The sequence below is a fragment of the Fukomys damarensis genome, unplaced genomic scaffold (assembly GCF_012274545.1).
Source record: "Fukomys damarensis isolate Sample0158 unplaced genomic scaffold, DMR_v1.0_HiC HiC_scaffold_4, whole genome shotgun sequence".
NCBI classification, from domain to species: Eukaryota; Metazoa; Chordata; class Mammalia; order Rodentia; family Bathyergidae; genus Fukomys; species Fukomys damarensis.
The window spans coordinates 66,608,474-66,631,458 of NW_022900916.1; the positions used below are offsets into that span (position 1 = coordinate 66,608,474).

At 35.7% G+C, this 22,985-nt stretch overlaps 1 protein-coding gene across 1 annotated transcript in view; it reads right to left on the reverse strand.

Annotated features, from left to right (window-relative positions):
* Rundc3b (RUN domain containing 3B) overlaps positions 1 to 22,985 on the reverse strand; it is a 163,990-nt gene that overhangs the window by 39,489 nt on the left and 101,516 nt on the right. The window contains exons 7-9 of the mRNA XM_010632934.2: positions 21,047 to 21,109; positions 13,824 to 13,992; positions 9,554 to 9,711 (exon numbers count right to left, since the gene is read on the reverse strand). Of these exons, the coding sequence (XP_010631236.1) occupies positions 9,554 to 9,711; positions 13,824 to 13,992; positions 21,047 to 21,109 (390 nt within the window). The remainder of the gene's footprint in view (positions 1 to 9,553; positions 9,712 to 13,823; positions 13,993 to 21,046; positions 21,110 to 22,985) is intronic.

Here is a 22,985-nt window from a genome sequence, read left to right on the forward strand (position 1 = left end):
AAAAAACCACACACACAAAACAACAAAAAAACACAATTTCTAGAGAATATCAGCAGAATAGAAATTATAAAAAAGAACCAAACTGTAATTCTGTAAGACTGAAGAGCTCATGACTCAAAGTTAATTCAGTGTTCCAACTGAGAACACAAAGAAAAACAGAAACAATCCTAATCAAATTATAAACAAGTGAAAATATTTGTCAAATTATACAGTAAGGAAATATCAAAAATAAATCTAAACTTTAACTACAACAAAGAACCTTTGATAGAAAGCACAGAAAGGTTTAGGATGCTGGAGTTGAGACTTGCCATGAAGGCAAGGGCAAAAAGGGAGTAACTACACAAGGCCCTGGAAGATTTAAGCTGAACCAATGCAGTGCAAAGCAAATGAGCATCATGTGCCATAAAAGAGCATCATCTATCGGTGGATGACAGCATTTGACGGGATCAGTGTAGCTTGCATTTACTTATCTCCAGGAAAAATCATCTAAGAGTAAAAGTGACCTCTGTACCACACCGACATCATCTCTTTATGAATTTTTTATGAGCTAATTCACACTGTAGAAAATGTGATAATAGCTGGGGTTTAGCTCAGTGGTGACACTGCCTGCCTCGAAAGCGCAAAGGTCCTGAGTTCGATCCCCGGTACAAAAAGAGAAAGAAAGAAAATATGATAATAAATACAATAAATATAAAAAATAAATACAGTATAATAAACATAATACATTCATAATTATCCCCCAAAGAGAAAAGGACAAGAACAAAAATATTAATTTTATTTGTAATGATTAGAAAGAAGTACATCAGCATCTTACTCTGAAAGTTAATGATATTCTGTAAGAATTATATTTCAAGTTAACCACCAAATAGCCCAAGTCCTGAGGGAAAGTTCTTTATACCTAATTCTAGTCGGTAAGTGTGGAAGAAATAAGAGTTAGAAATCATTTTGCAAACCCTAACTGACCAGTTTCTCTTGGCATGTTCACCATTGGTTCAAGCCATTGGATGAAAGGCTGCAGTGAGCTTACCCAAAGGGGCAATCAGGCCGTCACCACGTGAGGCCACTATTAAATCTTAGAAGTCCCTGACTGTGAGACTGTTTGACAGAAGTATGCAGACTTCTCTAAGAGGTTCAAGACGTGTAGCTATTCATATGACTTTCAGTCTTGCCTCAAAAACTGAAGTATAGAAAGAACTTTTTAGAGAACTGGGCATGATGGCTTATGCCTATAATCCCAGCACTCTGGAAGGCCGAGGCAGGAAGATTTTGAGTTCAAATCCAATCAGAGCAAGACAGTTCAGCCAAAAGAGGGAGAGAGGGAAGGTAGAGAAGGAAAGAGGCCTCCACCCTAAGCTAGATGCTTAGCCTTTAAAAAAAATTTTTTTTGAGACAGTTGCTAGATTGCTAAACTGCCTCGGCAGAATTGAACGTGTCATCCTCCTGCCTCAGCTTCCCAGAGGGCTGGGATTACGAGTGCACCACTACCTAGTTTGTAGTTCTCTTTTGTGGGCCTGTGCCCATTAGGATGGAGTGGACTAAGAGACACAAGTGTGTCCTGGGGACGTAGGGCCCCGTTGGTGGCGGTCATGGAGAAAGCATGAGCTGGGGAAGACACGTGGTCCACTTGCCCTCCTCCTGAGCTGTGCCTTAGCTCTGCTTCCTGGTCACCACGAAGCAGGCAGCTTCGCCCCACGGTGCCCTTCTCCCTGGTGCTTCTGCCTTGGTGCCAGCCCAGCAGCAGCTAAAACATCTGCAACTGTGATCAAGTGAAACCTCTTTAAATTGTGGGTGGTGGATACTTTACCAGTGATAGGAAAACTGACTAATACAGACTAATACTAATACAGAGAACTTGAAATTTTCTTTCTTTTTTAAATTCATTAATTTTATTGATACATTTTAGTATGGAATGTGCTAACATTCATTATGGGGAATTTGTACCTTTACATAATATATCTTGGTTCTTATTTTTTTCTCCATTCCTCTGCCCTCCCTCCAATCCCTCCAACTCCTCCCTATTTACAAAGACATTGTTTCACTTTTTCCTTTTCTCATATGAAATAGTTTGGGTTTTTTTTTTTTCTCCAGTACTGGGTATCAAGCTCAGGACCTTGCACTTGTGAGGCAGGTGTGGCGTTACTGAGCTAAATCCTCAGTTCTTGAAATTTTCTTAATAAAAATTGAAACTTTTAGAAAGAAATGTTAATTTTAAGAAAAATTTTTTATGGTAAACTATACATACAAATCATCCTAACTCCTTTAATTATACAATTCAATGGCATTACATCTTCATAACATTTAAGGATCACTATCAGTGACAAAATGTAGTAACTATTAATTTGCCACCTTCAATCTTATGAACTAGATTTATGTTTATATAACAGAATTTCAAACAAACCAGATAGATGTATATAGTAAATATGCCCTTGATATGGTAATTTTACCTTCAGTGGAGGAAAGTTAAAAGGAGTTAGGAAAAAATAGACAACTAAAAGAAGAGAGAGAGCCAGGCATGGTGGCGCACACCTGTAATCCCAGCACTCGGGAGGCTGAGGCAGGAGGATCACTGTGAGTTCGAGACCAGCCTGGGCTACATAGTGGGTTCCAGGTCAGTCTCACCTATGCAATGAGACCCTGTCTCAAAAAAAAAACAAAGAAACAACAACAACAACAAAAAAGAAGAGAATAAAAACAAGGCTGAAGGACAGAGGAAGATTATGCAAATTTTGGAAAACTGGTGAAGACGGGAGGGAAAGAGACAAGGAAGAAATAAAAACAGGAACAGAACAAAACAACAACAAAACCCTAGAAACAATGTTCATATCGTATAAAAACAAGAACAAAGAAAAGAAGTCCACTTCAGGGGGTGTCACTGTTGTCACTGGTAGACAGAGTGGGCACACAGGGCCCAGCTCTGTGTTGCTTAATCCCAGTAAGCTCGCAGTGGATTTATGGAAGGGTAGTAGATAATCACAGCAAGCCTGCATCTTTAGTTCCACTGAAGTTCAGGCTGGTTTCTGGTTGTGAGGCTGGAAACTAAGTTGTTCAGCCTGCAACATTCTATGTGCTTCCTGCTGGCTTGAACTCAGCTCTGCCTCACCCTGACACTGGGAGCCATGTACAGCTGCTCTAGTTCTGAGTTTAACTGACCTCTCTCCAAAATAGCAATCAGCCAACTGCCCTCTCCTGGGGGGATGTCTGAGCTCCAATAACTCACCAGCCACTGTGGTCCACTGCATCCACTGCTCCATTCCACTAGTGTGTTTCTCCACGGAGGCTTCTGGGTTCACCTGTAGTCACCATGCTTCTGCAGGTTCCAGCTGCCCCTCCCATGCCACCAGATGGGGCTCAGGAAGAAAGCACCACTTGCCACCTTTCTTCTGTGTTGAGGTCCCTCTTCTCCAGATCCTTGCTGGGTACTAGGGACCCATTTCCCTCCTCTTCTTCCTCATGTTGCTATATTCCAGCATCTGGACACCAAATCTCAGACAGGCCGTTTCCACTATTCCACCATCTTCCTGGAAATCACCTTTTAATATTTACTGTCCTTCTTTCTCTCTTATAAATCATTTCACTCAAGATATATTTTTTCTGATATTAGTATAACACTATCTATTCTCTTTCAGTTGTCATGTGCATGAAATATTGCTTTCCATCTGTTTGTGACTTTGAATCTGAAGTGAGTCTCTTAGACAATACATAGTTACATCATGTGGTTTTGTCTAAGTTCTTCATTTCTTCACACAGTTTTACATTACTGGCTTGTACATTTCATTTTACCTTACAGGATTCTATTGTGCAAGGCAAGTAGACTGGTAATGAAGTCCTTTATTTTTGTTTATCTGTAAATGTCTTAATTTCTCCATCATTTTTGAAGAACAGGTTTGCTGGATGTCAGATTTGTGGTGACAGAATTTTCTTTTAGAACTTTGAGCACATTGGCCCTGTCTTCTGGCCTCCAGAGTTTCTGATGGGAGATCTGATCATAATCTTACCAAGGATCCTTGGTATCAAATGGCTTCTAGATGGCTATGGTCCAGAGCTCTCTTTGTCTTACAGGACTTTAATTGTAGTGTACTGTAGTATAGGTCTCTGGGTTCATATCAGCCTGAGCTCACTAAGAATCCTGGGTGTACTTACGCTTTCCATTGAATTTGGAAAGCCTTCAGCCATTGCTCCCTCAAATATTCTCTCTGCCTTTTCAGATCTCTCTTCTGAAATCTCCACAATCTTTTAATCTGCTTGATGTTGTCTCACAGGTACTTTAGAATCTTCACTTTCCTTCAACCTTTTTTCTTTGTGTTCCCTAGACTTGTTAAGTTTTACAACCTGTTCTGCCCATTCAAATCTATCTTTGAATCCTCCTAGTGCATTTTTCATTTCAGTTATTGCACTTTTTAGCTTCAGAACTCTTTTGTTTCCTCAATTTTTCTTCACTGATATTTTCATTTTGTTAATATATCATTTTCTTGGCTTTCTCCACATCTTTAAAAAATTTTCTTTAAACACTTTTAAGACAATTACTTCAAAATCTTTGCCTTAGCCAGATGTAGTGGAGTATATCTGCAATCCCTACTCTTGGGAAGCTGAGACACGAGGATCACTGCAAGTATGAGGCGAGCCTGGGTCACATAATGAGTTCAAGGTCAGCCTGGAATACACAGTGAGACCCTGTCTTACAAAACAAAGTAAGTCCTTACTTTTTAGACATCAAGTAGTTTTTAGGAGACTTTCTATAAATTTAATTTTCCTTTGAATGGACTATAGTTCCCTGTTTCTTTGCATGGATTTAAATTTTTTATTTGAAACTGTACATTTGAAATCTAATAATGTGATAGCTTTGGAAATCATATACTGTCTGCTTCTCATGGTTTGCTGTCCTTTTGTTAGTGTTTATTATTATTTTTAGTTTCTGTGCTAAGGATTGGCCTGAAATATAAACTGAAGGTTACCTCTGAATTTGAGCTTTCCTCTAGGTGTGTTCTAATATTTTCCATATACACATTTTGAATGTTATTTTGAATGTCTTAATATTTAATGTTAGAGTCCCAAAAGGGGAAATAGAAGAAAAATAGAGGCGAACACAAAGGTGCACTATACGTCCTCCAGAAGCCTCTTTCACCAGAGGCAGGGAGAAGTGCTGTGTGAACAGTACCTCCTAATCTCACCCCTTCGCACTTCTGCTAGAAGAACCAGTCATCAGTTATTAGAGCATAGCTCTATTTGGGTTTTTGTTTTGTTTTGTTTTTTGTACTGGACATCAAACTTGGGATCTTGTGCTTGTGAGGCAGGCAGCAGAACCACTGAGCTAAATCCCTGGCCCAGATCTCTGATATTCGGAAGACAAGGTATTTTGTGATCATCTGGCTCCCACAAGCTAGATGCTCCAAAACACCTGCATAACTTCCTTCCCACAGCAGGACTTGGATGGAGGTGCTAAGTGCTGAAAGTGCTAAAGTGCTAAGTGCTAAAAGTAACTGAAACTGACTGCAATTTATATCTAAGCCATCCCCCAAAACTTGCAAGCTTTCAACAGACTCTCCAGTCGCCAAGTAGTTGCATTAAAGTAGATTCTGCTAATATAATTGTTGCCTAGGTAGAGAAAAAGATTTGTGATGATTCATACTCCATCTTCCCAGAATCCTCTTTTATAAAGGTCAACTAAATGTTAAAGAATCAAGCAGACTGCACAAAACAGAAGCTATATTGTACAGTAACAATACATGTATTATTTATAAGTTATAATTTAGGGAGGCTGTCCCCTTTCATGTATTCCATGTAAAACATCTGCCAAAGATGTCAAGATGTCATCTGCCAGTTAAATGTACTGTAGTCTCATCTGGTGCTAGGCCCCTGACTCAAATAAATATATGGACATCTGCTTTGTAGGAGAATCTGCAATTTTAATGGAAAATAATTAAAGGCAATGAAATGCCATCCTATGAAATTAATATCTTTTCTTAATTTAATATTCTATGTAATTTTCCATTAAGACCCAAAAAAGATCAACAGAACATGGTTTTACCTATATGGTAGCCTGGCCTTCTTCTCTTCTGACTGATTTTCTTAATGCTTTTGTCCTTATATAGACAATGAACTATGTTATAGCAACATGGCTTTAATTTAAAGTTTTAATAACTTAAAATTGTTACCTGCCAAAATATATACATAACCAGAAGACTAGGAATCGTCATAATTTGTCCATTTTAAGTGGGGCGTGATGACAGCATTGCCCCATTGTATTAGTATCTAAACCGTTCAGCTTACACTTATGAACCAGGAGGGCACAACACTACGGACATGGTTTACAGGCCTACAGAACCCACCATCACTGTTTACCATGAACCACTGGGGATGTAACCTACGGCTTTATGAATTTGAGGGAAGTACTCTAGCACTGAGCCAGCCACATCCTCAGGCCCCAACAAACTGGTTCTTGAACTGCGGTGACCTAGTTTTTCAATGAATGAGTCTTTACTTTTATTTAAACTCCTCAGTTCCCTCCTTATGGAACCCTACAAGACATATTATTATTGCCATAACCTTTCAAACTGTTAATAAAAAGAAATCATCAGTTAACTAGAAAAAAACTTATGTACATTTTACTGGTATTAAATATAACAAAAGTGTGCAGGTTTTGCACATTGTTCTGTGGCTGTCTATTGCTGAGGTTTGCAATGCATGTGTTACAAAACACTATTTGTACAAATCACCTATCTGATGGCCTGTCTATTGATGCTGACAAAGCCTTCCTTGTACATATGGCACTTTTCAAATAACAATGCAAATGATGTCTCTCTACCTAACCAGCTTATAAGTCCATTGTGAAAAGAAATCATGTTTAATTTTTATCTGTATTCTCAGCTATTAGTGTGATCCCAAGAGCAAAGTATACATTTAAATAAATGTTTATGAAATAGAATTAAATTTAAAAATAAACTTTCCCCACTAATTAGCACAAATAAGTATTATAATAGAGAATACATCTCGTAATCAAAGTATAAGTAATATTTTAAGCTTGTTTATATTTATTGTATGAACTTTAATATAAAAATATTGTTAAAAGATACTGAAGCAAAAATAAAATCAAGCTATCAGATTTTCAAAGCTGAGACACACACCTATATCTCTCAAAAGAAATAACATTATTCCTAAACATATATGCAGATTTTAAATGGTGAAATCAAGAGGATCAGTAATTCTCCACAATTATTTTCTCAAACTAAAAAGTGTGAAATTACCAAAAGATGGGCTGGGGATTTAGCTCAGTGGTGCCACCGCCTGCTTCACAAGTGCAAGATCCTGAGTTTGTTCCCTGGTACTAAAATAAATAAATAAACCAAAAGTAAAAAAAACTTGATCTATTCAAATTCAATTCTACTAGTGAAAATATCTCTTTTGATAAAATAAAAACAGATTCTACAATTCCTTTTGGGTTAAGACCCTTTAAATAGTAGTTTACCCATATCACTTGCAAAATAAATTTCCTAATTGTAAAGAAATAATCAGAAAATTCTGTTATTTGACTTGCTACTTTTCTCCCTGCTTCATAGAGCTGAGGGTCCTCCCCCCAGGAACTGAGAGACTGCACGTCAGTGAGTGTTACCCCACATGATGAACCTTCTTTACATTAGCAAAAACGCAGAAGGAACAACATGTGAACACAATTCTTTTCAAGATACAAATTCCTAAAAAATATTAAATTGTTCTGTTCCTTAATAATTGTATTAAAAACTTTTATATTTAATCTCAAAGTATCTCACACAAATTACATGTTAATAACAAAAGGAACAACAGTAACTACACAGAAAAGTAACTTATCCAAATTATTAAAATCAGTATCACCCACCAATTGAGGGCCAACTGACTTCACTACAACATCTTTAGGATATGATACCCCTTATGTGGCTGTCCAATCAAAAGTGGACAAGCTCATTCTAATCAAGGAAAAAGAAAATAAACATAAAGTCACTAGCCTTCATTCTTTAGAAGTATCAGTCTCATGTGAAACCCAGTTAGGAAACTGTTTTCAGTTTATGAGACAGCCAACGAAATGCAAAACATGATCCTCAATTGGATCTGATACCAGAAAAACAAAGTTGTAAAGGAGATTATGTGCACAATTAATGAAAATGTAATATGAATTATAGATTGCAGATAACAATATTATTTGAATTTAAATGTCTTAAATTGACCATTGAACTAGGGTTATGTAAGGGGATATCTTTGTTCTTAAAGAAGATGCACTAAAACATTAAATAATAAATAATTATGATGTAATTGCTCAAGTGGTTAAAATATGCATGCATATATGAGGATAGGGAGAGAGTTATAAAGCAAAGTATGGCAACATGTTAAAAATTGGTGACTCTAACTAGCCTAGTGGCACAATCCTATAACTCACCTACTCAGTAGGCTGAAGCAGGAGGACTAGATTCTGAAGCCAGTATGGAGAATTTGGTAAGATTTTATCAAAACAGGGCCAGGAACTTGGCTCAGTGGTTCTGCCCCCTGCCTTGCAAGCACAAGGACCCTAGTTCAATTCCCGGTACCAAAAAAAAAAAAAAAAAAAGAGAGAGATTGTCTCAAAACAAAAAATGTTAAAAGGGGTGGGATGTAGATCAGTGAAGAGTACTTGCTTAGCAAGTATGAAGCATTGGATTCAATGCCTAGTACTGAAAAGTAAAATTGGTGAATCTAGGGAGATATTAAAAAAAAAATCCAACTTTTCTGGAAAATAAATTTTCTGGAAGTTTAAAATTATTTCAAAATTTGAAATTTAGATATATATGCCTTAAGATTAAATAAATGTTAGTATGAACTGTTTCACTATAAATAATTAATTAAAAATAAATTTGCCGGGCGTGGTGGCATATGACTGTAATCCCAGCACTCAGGAGGCTGAGGCAGGAGGATCGCTGTGAGTTTGAGACCAACCTGGGCTACACAGTGAGTTCCAGGGCAGTCTGAACTACATAGTGAGACCCTGTCTCAAAAAACCAAAAAATAAAAATAAAATAAAATAAAAATAAATAAATAAATTTGACAAAACGATACAACTAGGACAAGTGCTTTGAATGGTGACATTATGGAACATGTACCAGAATGTAGATCAATATATTATCCCTTTACCAAGAAAAGTCTTTCTACACAAAAGAAAGCTATGCTCAACTGTACGAAGTGATATTCTGGCATAAACTAGTTAACAATTTATACACTACGACTGCATTCTGAGTAGCAATGGTCTGTCTAATATATTATCTTTTATAATCAGTCAATCAGTAATGAGCTCAACTAAATACTCGGAGAATTATACTGCTGCATTTGGAGGAATGTATGCCAGTTTAGTTGTAGATACCACAACTGGTTGATTTTTATTTTTTCCTTGTTTCCTAATGTTTAAAAAAGACCAGGGGTTACTTTTGTAAATTTAAAAGTAAGCTTTAAAAAAAGTGAAAAGAATTTTGTAGCAGACATATTTCCTAGAACTTGAATCCTATGACTAACACATTGTGCCCGACTGCCAAAGTTTATCGAAAAGGATCTCACTTACAGCTGATCTTGAAGCTCCACAATGATATACTCTAACTGCTCCTTCTCCAATTTATGAGCCAAATCAGAATCTTCAATCCTTTGAAGTAGTATTTTATTCTGGGAGACAGATTCAGACAGTTGGTTCTCTCGAAGCCGTAGGAGTTCTTCAAGATAACCCTGGAAATACAGTATCACCAGAATGATAGCAGCTGCTAAATTATAATAAATATTTTGAGGATTAATGCTGAGTAGCTTAAGCATTTCTATCAATATTATAATGAAACAATTTCAAAATATTACTGATGAATTAGTAAAAAACATTGCTTTGATTGAATAAAGCATTAACATATATTCCCCATTCTTTAAATTTCTTTCCTGAAGTTTGATAAAATGTATAATTTAAGGCAAAACTTACAGCACTGTAATTTTTTGCTTTGTTTCATTAGTACATATTTACCATACATAATGATCACATTCATCAGAGTTTGTACCTGTGCATAATATATCTTATTTTTTTTTCCATTCCCCTCCCCTCCCTTCAACCCTTCTCATCCCATTTACAAAAGCTTTGTTTCCATTTTTTCCTTCTTTTTATATTCTCGGGAATAATTGCTACAACAAATGCTACAAAATAGGGATCCCTGTCTTTAGAATATTTGGCAGCACGTACCTCTAAAACTATCCAAATCTGATGATTATTTTAGTAAAGGGTAGATAAGATTTTAAACTACATATTTCAATTGTTAGTAGTTTTCAATTTTAAATGGTTATAGGTCTATCCGTTTATAAAGTAATATTTAAAAATTAATCACCTATATTTTCTAAGGCATTGACATAAAGTTGAAAATTATTCTGATAAGTTTTGGGAGGGTTTCTGTTGCTTTTATAGTTATGCCAGCTACTACCTTTTCATTGTTAAAACTGTCTATTTGTGGTTTAACTTTTTAAAAAGTTATTCTAACTAGGCTTTGTTTAATTTGTTGTAGCAAATAGCTTTTGTTAATTTGTTTTTCATTTCATTATTATTAATTTTCTCCTTTTGAACTAGTTTGGTTATTCTTAGCCTATTTATTATTTACTTATCTGTTCAATTTTCATTCTTTTAAAAATCTTTTTATTAATATGTCTACAAGTACCACTCAAGTTCTAACTTGAGTGTGTTAACATATGCTGCTTTCGTTCTCATTCATTTCTAAGTATTTCCTTAGTTCTTTCTGGTCCACAATTTTCATTTTAAACAACATTTCATAAGTGGTGTGTGGGTGCTAGTAAACTTTTTGCACTGACATCTAACTTTATTGTACTGTGATCAACTATTACATCATTTGGTATTTGTGATATTTGTATTGTGACCTACTATGCTACAAAAAATTATTTAGCGATTCCATTTGTGTTTGGCAAGAATATGCATTTTAATTTTTGGAATTTAATATATTTTAGATTAAGCTTAATTGTGTTGTTCAAGTTCACTATATCCTTATTTTTTTGTTTAGAAGTTACTTTGGAAGATATTTAAATTCCTGTATTTTCATCAATTTCTTTCTTGGATTTGCTTCATATTTTTCATAGCTACTTTTCTAAACATATGTAATCCAGAACTGTCATGCCTTCTTGGTAAGTTGTTTCATTTTAAAAAGCACTGCCTTTACCTGTTTTAATAATGCTTTTGGCCTTAATATCTATGTTTAGTGAAACTGATACAGAATTATTTTGGGTAATATTTGTCTAGCATATTTATTTCTAGCTTCTATTGTTTGTGTCCTTATATTTTATGTGTTTCTCTTATAAACATTATATTGCTAAATTTTATGATTAATTTAATAATTAAAAGTTTGTCTTAAATGGAACGTTCATACCATTTATTTTTATGATGTCCACTTCTCTGGTTATATTTAGATCTAGTTCCACAACTTTAGTTTTTGTTCTTTTTGCCATCCCTATTTTTCTTATTTAATCCCTCCTCTTGTCTAATCAAGCTTTTTTTACTTCTTTTCTTTCCCATTTCTAGTTTCAAAATTAAACATTTTAATTCATTCTTCAAATTGTAACATCTAAATGTTAACTTGGAAGTAGACATGGGCATTACAAAATGTCTTTATATTTCTTCACTATAATCAAATTTCTAATGGCATTAGCTGTAATAATCTTCATACTCTTCCTGATATTGTTAAGTGTTTTATCTTTGCTTCCCTCTCATACTGTCAAGTCAGGGAGGCTGCTACCAGCTTTTATGAACTCTAGTGATCTGACTGCTGCATCTTCAGAAATTGTGTAAGTTAGTTGTTAAACACTACTATCAAAGTAAGTCATATAAACTTACAATGAACTGAATGTTACAAAGACAAGGGTACTATTTACAACTTCCTGCTTCCTAATTATTTTATTACTATGTTCCTGCAGTTATCCAGGTTTATTCACTCTTACAGTAAATTACAGTATCTTACTGTGCATCTCTTCCCTGCTCTACACTCAGTAACATGATCTTGGTAGCTTTAAGCTGCCATGATGGCAGAATTCACCTGAGAGAAACTGGCAAATGCTACAAATCAATGCTCCTCTCTCTTATCTCCTTTGTAAGAGCCAGTTGTTAAAAATATTCCAGCACACCACTGCCACACTACACTGGTCATTATTTTTGCTATTTTGTTTCATTTTGCTATTTTTTTTTTATTTTCAAGGTTTATTTACCAATTTCTGTGTTCATGCTGCTATACAGAATCTTTTAGGCCAGTTTTCATCTTGAATGACAGTAGGTCTATATACGCTGTTTCCTTCTTGGTGTTAAAAAAAACCAAGTACCTAAAGGTTATGCCCTTAGCTCTATTCGTGGGGCATGCACTTACTTATTTCTCATTTTCAGCTCTTTCTATGTTCCTCCTTCCTAGTAAGATTTTCTGAGAGAGAGAATGTTGCATGAAACTTTTTAGAAAAACTATTCTATTCACCGTTTCCAAATTTTTGCATTGGAATCCTTTCAGATTATCTTACTCTGATTACATGCTGGTACCAAAAATCTCTTTTAATTGGGTATGAAAGTTTTTCTATATAGATAATGCAAATTTTTCTAGCTATTATATTTATGATTTTAAAATTTTTAATAAAATATTTTATATTAATATAGGATAACTACCAATAAATATACAGTAATATACAACATATTGTTTTATAAAATATTTCATATTTTATATTAGGAAATCTATTCATATTTGTAAATTTATTTTATAACTATTATTCTGAGTATTTTCTTGTTCTGATATTTATATTGCTAATTCCACTGGGCTTTCCCTGTACATATCATCTATGAAAAATGGTGAATTTTAAGAAGGGAAAATTAGGCCAGGGTTAGGAAAAATAGGCTCAGTGGTGCTCCTGCCTGCCTCGCAAGCACAAGGTCCCAAGTTTGATCCTTGGTACCAAAAAAAAAAACAAAAAAAAAAGGGAAAAATCGATAATATGATAAAAACAAAAAGCTTACAGACTCAAGAAAATGGACTTCATTGTTTTTCTTTATATACTTCACTTTGCCTAGTACAGTACTCAGCAGACAAAAATTATTAAATTACCTTATTAAAAATAAACCCCAGCACGCCTGTAATCCCAGCACTCTGGAAGACTGAGGCAGGAGGATCACAAATTCAAGCCCAGCCTGAGCAATTTAGCAATTTAGCAAGACTCTGTTTCAAGACATAAAAAGGACTATGGGTATAGCTTAATAATTTAATCCCTAGTAAAAGCCCACAACTGTCCCCTTCTCCTATGTGCAAAACAAAAACAGACAAGGTTTGCTTAGAAAATTACTGAATTTTCACAAACAAAATCCTTCACAAAATTAATCATAGGAACTACAATCTCAAATATATAAATTAAACTGATTATAAAAAGAATAAACTGGTTTATTTATATTAAACATAAAATTAGAAAAAGTTTAACAAACAAAAACCTACCCTAAATTCTGCCTGATATTTAATTAAGAAGACAAGTCAGAAACAGATGGGAAGTGGGTAGTTAATTTTATTCAGTTAAAAGGTCTTGTGCCATGTGTGCTGGCATATGCCTGTAGTTCCAGCACTCTGGGAGAGGAAGGGGGATCACAAGTTCAAGCCAAGCCTGGGCAACTTGATAAATTAGTGAGATCCTGTCTCAAAATGAAAAAATAGAAAAGGGCTAGGAATTATAGCTCAGGCGAAGGTCCTGGGTTTAGTCTCTAGAGCACCCACGCACGCACGCACACGCTTCTGTCAGTGAGTGCAGGACAAGTAAGTACAAAGAACTTCACGACTGATACATACCTTCTGCTCCAGGGTAAGCTGATACTTCTGTCTCACTCTCTTACACTTGTTGAACCAGCTGTTGTCGTCCATGATGAAGGGGGGCCCCACATTCTCTGGGGTGCTGCTCTCACTGCCACTGCTTCCTAAAGTCCTGAGTTCCTCCTCATCACTGCTGATGCTATCAGAACTGGAAAGGTCAAACATGAAAAAAGAAACAAAGTAAGTAACTTGTAACAATTTGATTCTTAAATTAACATTCCTTCACAGTATTTGTAAGCTACTGATGAGCAAATTACAAAATATTTAGCAGTAAAAGACATTAGTTTCCTGAAACAAACAAACAAAAAAAAGACAAGCTAGCACGGGCTGCTGCTTCCATTTCACAAAACCAATGCCTAAAGACGCTGTGTTCAGTAAGACTTACAGATCTAAAAAAAAATAGTACAAAAACTGAGAAAACCCAAAAAAGGGGGAAAAAGTGAAAAGAATCAAAGTTCATACGTGCTGGTAACTAGCTACCTAGGTTCTCTTCACTGCCCTAAGTGGATTATTGTCTGTCCAAATTCTAACATTAAGACAGAAACAGACCACTATCAGCTAATGGTAGTGGGTATAACATGGTGTTTAAGGATAGCTCGGCTTTGACATGGAGGAGATAAATTCAGAAAAACCAGTTATTCCCAGGCATTTCCTATTGGGAGGAAGAGAAGAGGCAGAGGTAGAACAGAGAAATTTTCTATGATTTCAAAATAGCAGAGGAGCGTAAATTAAGGTAGAGAGAATGAGAGATGAGCTAATAATCACAGAGGAAAGTATGCTGACAGTCTTGATTTAGTGTTTGGAATAGTAACCGTAATGCCTACTTTGTATAAATTTTATATAAATAATGACAGACCTAAATTCTGCATAGCAAGGGCAAATGTCAAGAAAGATATTTATTAGAACTCAATAGTGCAATACCCTAATTTATTGGGATGGATGGTAGTCACGTGAACTTTAGACAATGTTGAATTTTAGATTTGCACATTAAAAATAATGATGCAACAGTAAAAGAAATAGAATGTATAACTTCTAAAGAGTAGAGGAATACAATGTGGGAGGGGAAGAAATCAATGTAACCACAGGATAAAACAGAAGGCAAAAATTGCCGTAGCTATCTGTATAAATATATCAATAAATATCCTGCCCCTCAGTTAAAAAGCAGAGCACATTAGAACATTTTAAAAGTTTCAAGTAGTATCATTTTAAAAAATACTTAAAATATAAGAACACAGAAAGACTGAAAGCACTGTATTTCATAAATTCCTGGTATATGTATTATTTCTGTCAAGCCATTTGCTTACATAGTAATATCTCTGAATGGAGAGATAGTTATAATGAAAGACATATTAATTGAAATAGTTTTTTAAAAAAGATGAGAATATGCAAAGGTAGTATTAACTAAATGGAAAACTGATAGGACTCTATTAATATCCAATACAATACTTTAAAGAAGAAATTGTCACTATATATTTATGTCTATTACATATTTATAAAATTGATTTCAAAAAGAAAATTTAAGAATTCTAAATTTGAGTGCATCTAATAAATAAGTTTCAAAAAACCAGAAAGAAAAATTTAAAATGACCACAAGGAAAAACTGACAAATCAACATCATAGAAAAGAATTTAATACATCATCTTCACAATTTTAAACATCAAGAACATAAAAATGAGAAATAATATAGAATATCAGCATATCATCATGAACGGGCATAATAAAACACAGGGTCTAATCATTGGAATACTGGCTTACTTTATTTGTTAATAATCAGTTTCAAGAAACTAATTATATAGATCACATTTATTAAATATGTATTAAAAGCCCTGCAAATATGTGAAACTTACCCTTCAAACATCCCTTAGTAAATAAATAAGTATATGTGTAAATACATACATACACGCATATATGAAATGATACTTTAAACTGCACTAAAATAAACTGACTGTGGTGGTGCATGTCTGTATTCCCAGGACACTGAGAGGCTGGGACAAGAAGATAGCAAGTTCACAATTCCAACCCAGCCTGGACAACTTAGTGACTCAATGAGATCCTGTCTCAAAATATAACACAGGCTGGGATGCAGCTCAGTGGGCCTTGCCCTTGTGCTTGTGGAGACAGGATGGTTCCCTCCCCAGGAGGCAGGGGGACCAGCATCCCAGTCTGCTTCCTGCTTTTCTCTGCACTGTCTTCATTGTCTCTGGAGTGCCTAATTTTCCAGTCTTTCTTGATTCTCGGAGTTCTATTTCTTTTTCTCTTCACTAAGTTGTTGTTTTCCAGATGTCTTGATCCCAGATCCTGGAAAGACTGTATCTTGCTGTTAAGTCTTGACACCATCATCTGTAACGCTCCACATGGAACACTGCTTTTCACCTTTCTGCTTTCAGTCTCTGTTTCTGTTTCTGGATAAGGTGTGCCTCTTGCAGTCATATGTAATGGGACTAACTGTTTACAAAATGTCAGTGTATGTCTTTTAATGGGGGAGCTAAGACTGTGGACACTGAGAGCTATTTCTGTAAGGTATTTACTGAATCCTGTCATTGCATTTCCTGATGCTGAGCCTTAATTTTAACTGCTCACCCTGTTCGATGCACGCTTTGCTTTCTTTGGTTCTAGTGACCTCCCTGTCTCTCTCTAGGACGTCTTTGAGTACTTTCTGCAATGCTGGTTTGGTGGTCATGGATTTCTTAAGGTGTCTTTGTTACTGAAAATCTCTATTTCTCCATCAGTTTTGACAGTCTTACAGAATATATTAATCTGGGTTAATAGCTGTTTCCTTTTAGGGCTTCAAAAACTTTTCTCCAAGCTCTTCTAACCTTTAAGCCTTGTGCTGAAAAATCTGTTGCACTTCTGATAGACGTGCCTTTGTTGTTTCCTGTTTTTCTCTAACAGCTTTTAGTATTAGTTCTCTGTGCTGAATTTCTGAGATTTTTTAACTATGATATGTTGTGGAGGAATTCTTTTCTGATTATAGCTCTTTTGAAGTTCTATATTTCTCTATACTCATGGAGAATGAATTTTTATAGTCCATACTTTCTATATAATTTTTTATATCTTAGATTTGTGCTTGATTTCATGAGCTCTATGTTTTACTAAAATGGTCATTTACGTCTTGTATTATCTAATTAATTCAGTTTTTTTGCTTAAGTGAGTTGATCACTTTTATCAATTAAATCCTTTGTTAATGTACATCACCTTTAAGCTCACTAAACACATGACAGATTTGTTAATTTGCTTCTTTCTTGATCTCTCAAACATTTTAACCATTTGGTTTTAGCTTCCTCCAGCTCTAGTTGGACAGATCAGTTTTTGGAGAATTAAAAATTTGGAGGCATCTTGTTACTTTGCTTTCTCATGTTTCTATTGTGTTTGTGCTGAGAGTTGAGGATCCGTTGGGGTAGAAAAATTGTGTCATACCATGAAGATCTCCTTAGTTAATGTACGCTTTCCTGTAATGTGATTTTGGCTTTGCTTATGTCTGGTATCTACACGCTTCTTTAACCTATCAACAAAATAGCATCTGTTCTGGTCGCTGTGTCACAAGGAGAGAACAACTACCAGTTATATCCACATCCACAGACCAAGCTATTTATGAATCACGTAATTTAAAACTCGTTTTACAATTTCACCCTATTTTCAAAAATGCATACTGTGATATAGTATTGATGACATGTGGACTGGGACACAGAGGATGAGGGAAGGAAAACAGAAAGAAGGGAAGGAGAAAAAATAAAAGCAAATGAAAGCAAACAGATGGGCCTTTGTTTCTATTCTTATATCTGGAGTAGAAGGCAGATGGAGAGGGAGTTTGAGAGAACATTTGCAGGTATGAGAAAACTTAGAAGGGAAATTATCTGAGAGAAAGTTGGAACCAGTTAATTAATATGCAGACAAGAAGCTTGAGTTTGATATACATAATATTGGGTAAGGGTTAACCTGACGTGCCTGTGGAAGACCCTGTGTAAACTAAAGCACCAATGACTTCTTACTCACTTTTTCACATATACAAATACCTCACTCATATATATATGCACATGCACACTAGATGATAGAAGAAAAAAACAGAAAAAAACACCCCTACACATAGAAAACACAAAACAATCCTCTCAGCCCTGTATTCTGTAGTCAGAATTGAACCAGAATACAAATAGTGAAATAAGACCTGCAAAATACAGCCTCTCTGGAACCTAAAATTGAGAAACTTGGAAAAAAATCAATTTGGCGAGAGGGGAAAAAAAAAAAGCATATCTCCAGGAATTAGGAGGGAGTTGACAGGAAAACTGGAAACTACAGAAAAGCTAGAGAGATGGAGCACAATGCAGAGAAAAGATGGAGAAGTTTAGAAAACTAACCGTAGCTCCCAGTGAAGGTCTCTGGTCTGGTCTCTTCTAAAATAAGGTAAGCCTGAAAAGGGTGAGCAGCTCCAGCAACAAACAATGAAAACAATGCATTGGGCTGACACTGCTAGCTCCAAGAAAAGTCCATGGTTATTGTAAACTGAAAAAAATGGCTTGAGGTTTTACTGTGAAAGTGATTCTTTCTGTGTGGCAGGCTAGAGTTGGAGAAGAAATCCAGGGCAGTATCCACCATATGGATGGTATTTAATCAGCAGCCATTTGGGGAAAGGACTGTTTAAGACTGAGCTACAGGACAAGTTCACTTTAGGGTTTCTGGGGTCAGCTTACTACACTGACTGGGTAGGAGATGGCCACAAGAGACAGTCACAGAGAAGTTTGGGCTATACACAAACCCCCTCTAAGCTCATGCTAGGAAGGACATGAGTTGTGCTCTTAAGTGGAGAAGCCAGCCAGACAGATCAATCTCATTAATGAACATAGATGCAAAGATTCTTAACAGACACTGGCAAACAAAACATCGAAAACATCATATATCATGAAGAGGTGGCTTCATCTCCAGGATTAAAGGTTGGTTCAACATATACAAATCAATAAATTTAATACATTAAATAAATAGAAGCAAGGACAAAAACCACATGACCATCTCAAAAACATGGAAAAAGTCTTTGACAAAATCCAACATACATCCATGATAAAAAAAAACACTGAGGAAAATAGGTATAGATGTACATTACCTCAAGCCGATAAAAGCCATTCATGGCAAACCTACTGCAACATCATTTTAAATGAGGAAAAACTAAAAGCTTTTCCTTTAAAATCAGAAACAAGACAAAGATTCCACTGTCACCACTCCTATTGATATATTACTCAAAACTTTAGCAAGAACAATCAGGCAAAATAAAAAAAAAGAGTATGTATAGGAAAGGAAGAAGTCAAACTACACTTACTCATGGATGTCATGATCCTTTACAGAAAAGACCCAGATACCTAGAATGAATAACCAAATTCAGCAATGCAGCAGGATGCAAAATCAATATGCAAAAATCAATAGTGTTCCTATACACCAATAAAGAACCCACTAGGAAATAAATTAGGAAAACAATACCATTCACAATAGCTTCAAAAAAATTAAGTACTGTACTAGGGATTGACAAGTGAGCAAAGTACATTAACTGTTTTTATTACAAAATTTTGTTTTAGTTTTACATTAAAAAAAAAGTGAGCAAAAACACTCTATAATGAAAACTGTAGTACTTTGAGGAAGGAGATCAAAGAAGACATCAGAAAATAGGCATTCTTGGAGAGGCAGGACCAATATTGTCAAAAGAGTCACATTCCCAAAGTGTTATTCAAATTTAATGTAATTCCAGTCAAAATTCCAGTAGCATTTCTGGAGAAATCAATCTTAAAATTCATATGGAACCAGAAGAGATTCAGAATAGTAAAAGTAATTCTGATCAACACGAGCAAGGAAGGATGATAATCCTGGATTTCAAATTATATTGCAAAGCTACAGTGAGAAACCCAGCATAGTGCTGCATAAAAACAGACATAGGGATAAATGGAATAGAATAGGGGATGCAGAAACAACTCCAGGCACACATGGAGAAACTCTACCTTGTGTATGGAGTAGTCTGGATGGACTGCTGAGCCTGCCTAGTTTCCTCTGCAGGCAGTGCTTTGCTTGGTTTCAATTGACCTCCTATTGGTGTAGTAGCCACAGTGACTTTTTGTTTTATTTTCTTTTGTTTTGTTGCCTCTGTTTTAAGATTAGATGCCTCAAATTGTGTAAGAGGGGAAGCTATAATATGGTAGCTGGTCAAGTAGCCAGTCTTCAGCTGATTTCCAAGGACACTAGTACAGTTAGAAACAATGGGAGCCACTGCCTTTATCCATTTAATTCTAAACAGTACCCTATAGCCACTCCTTCTTCCACTGTCTTAGAGAAGTAGAAAATAACAAAAATCCAGGAGATCTGATCCTTCAGGCAAGAGCACATGCATGCTGGAGTTCCTAGCCTGACCTTCAGTCTCTATCATCCTTCTCCCACTCATTATGGATTCATAAAAATGTACCACATGTCATGTATATAATCATCAACGTGAATTCTGGGAAAAATGTGTTGAGAGCCCCTGAGATGACACAGCACCTTGTCAATAATGCTTATCAATCACACCTCAGGTGAAGTATAAATCCCTTAAATTCCAAAGGCCTGCTGGTATTGCTCCTTCTGTATGCTGTAACCTGTGTGCAGTGCTTTTACTTTTCTGTCACCCTGGCACCTTTTTTCTGTTTATGCTGTATCTTCTGTTGGCACAGACTTGCTCTGAGCACAACTCCCCATGATTGTCAATAAAAGGAGCTGCTTGTCACCTGCTACCAGGTATACACCTGGCAATTCTTTGCCTGTCATATACAAGAGCCTGCATTATACCGGCCCGGTATGCAGTAAGATGGCCTTCTCCACTTCCGTCCCTTTTCCTCTGTGATAACTTTGCAGTTCCTATGTCTATGTTTTCTATATGCTTCTGGGTGAGTGTGCTGCTCTGGCTATATTGCTTCTTTCTGGTTCTCTGGCCCTAACCCCACACTCCACAAAGCATCACCATCCAGCTTATGAACTCTGTGGTTCCTAGGGCTCAGGGTGCTTAGCTGTTTTTGGCTTTGGGTGGGAGGGCTCATGCAAGGACACCAAAGTGTGGGTGGTATGCCAGGTGTCTTACAGACACAAACACATTGGTACCGGGGAAGTGAGGAGGGAGGCCTGCTTTGGTACTGCTCTAGTGTTTTTCCTCCTTCCCTTTATTAGAACAATTACTACTATTCCCCATCCCCACAACTCACTGAGCTGGCTCCCCTCCTCTGATTTGTTCTCTTGCCTGCCAGTGGGTGGAGAGGGTTGCAGATCTGAAAGGCATAAGTTAAAACTTCTGCTCATCAAAAGACACCTCAACAGTAAAAAGGCAAGCTAAAGGCTGGCAGAAGACATCTGCAGCACAAATACCAAAAGGTTCATATCCAGTCTATATAAAAACTCCTACAAGTCAGTAAGATGGAGATGGACAATCCAGTACAAAAGGGGGCAAGTATTTGGGCAGACAGCTCACAAAAGAAGGAACTGAAATTTTATATAAATTATATATATATATATATATTAATATAAATATTAAAATATGGATGTCTTCCATTTTATTAAAAAATGCAAATGAAAACCACAATGAGATTCTATCCACTACAACTATGCCTACTGGTGAGAATCAGGAGCAGTGTAAAGTTTAAATTACCATAACCCTTTTGAAACTAAGTTGGCATTTTTTACTGGAATTAGATATAGAAAAAACTTTTCACCAGATATATACAGATGCACTTTGCCCAAGGAAATGTTCAGGAAAATCCAAAGTGGCACTATACATCTACTCTAAACTGAAACTTTCCCATATATCTGGTAAGAGTAAAACGGACAAATACACCAGGTGTGGTGACACATACCCGTAATCCCAACACTCTGGGAGACTGAGGCAGGAGAATCACTAGTTCAAGCCCAGTTCAGGACATGTAGTGATTTAATGAGACTCCGTCTCAAAATGAAAAATAAAAAAGGGGGTGGGGGTATAGCTCAGTGTGAAAGTCATTATTTTATGTCATACAAAGAAACACCACTGTGCTATAAAAATGAGTGATTAACAGCTACATAGGAAACAAGACAAATGAACATTACATAAAAGGCTGTGCAAAATAAGCCAAATGCAAAAGAATAGACCCTCTTCCATTTATTTAAGAACTGTAACTATACCATAACATGTAGAAAATAAAGTAAATTTTAAGAAGAAAAACAATAAAATGATTACCAAAAATGTTAGAACAATGACTATTTTTCAGGAGCCAATACAGGTTGTGATTATGAAGGGATAAAATCAGGCTTTTCACAATGTTTTCTTTTCCTATCCTATTCAGTATATTCTTAATAATTTGTTATCCTACATATCTACATTTTATAATTTTTTCTTTGTAAATTCACAATAGGTTAAAAAATCTAAATAGGACATGTAGTTACAATTTTTGACAAAGTTCAATGCTTACAGTAGAAATCAGTATGGAGACTCCTCAAAAAACTAAAAATAGGAATTACATTTGAGAACATAATGCTAAGTGAAATAAATCGGATACTGAGGTTGAATATTACAGAGTTTCTCTTACATGGGAAACTCAAGGTACAAATACTGTAAATAGCAAAATAACAGATGATAGGAAATAGGGAGGTTGACTCTGTAGAATTAGATGTGGACTGGAGGGTGGGGAAGATGGGAGGTTGCAGGGGGGAGGGGGAAGTAAATAGGATTAAGACACAATATTTACATGTACCAATTACCCAACATGAATGTAATCAACTGTGTATGCAAATGTATGAAAAAGAAAAAAGAATTTACAGGATTTTTTATGATAAAAAATTAAAGCAATTACATCATTCCCTAGTAATAATGCCCTACTCACCAAAAATTGAAACTTTGGTAAGAAACTAAATAGGATATTTTAAAATCAAGGATTTATATTTAGTTTGGTATAACTGGCAAATACTTACATATTCTTTTAAAAGGAAATACATCTCAGTGTTTTATATGTTCGGCTAAATCACTACAGTTACATGCCCCTTCCCCAAATAAGTATGAACTGATGATAAAAATAACCTCCTACTCACTTCTGCTCTTCTTCAGTTTGTCTTACTATTCATATATTACATTATATATACATATACATGTATACATGTGTGTGTATATATATATAT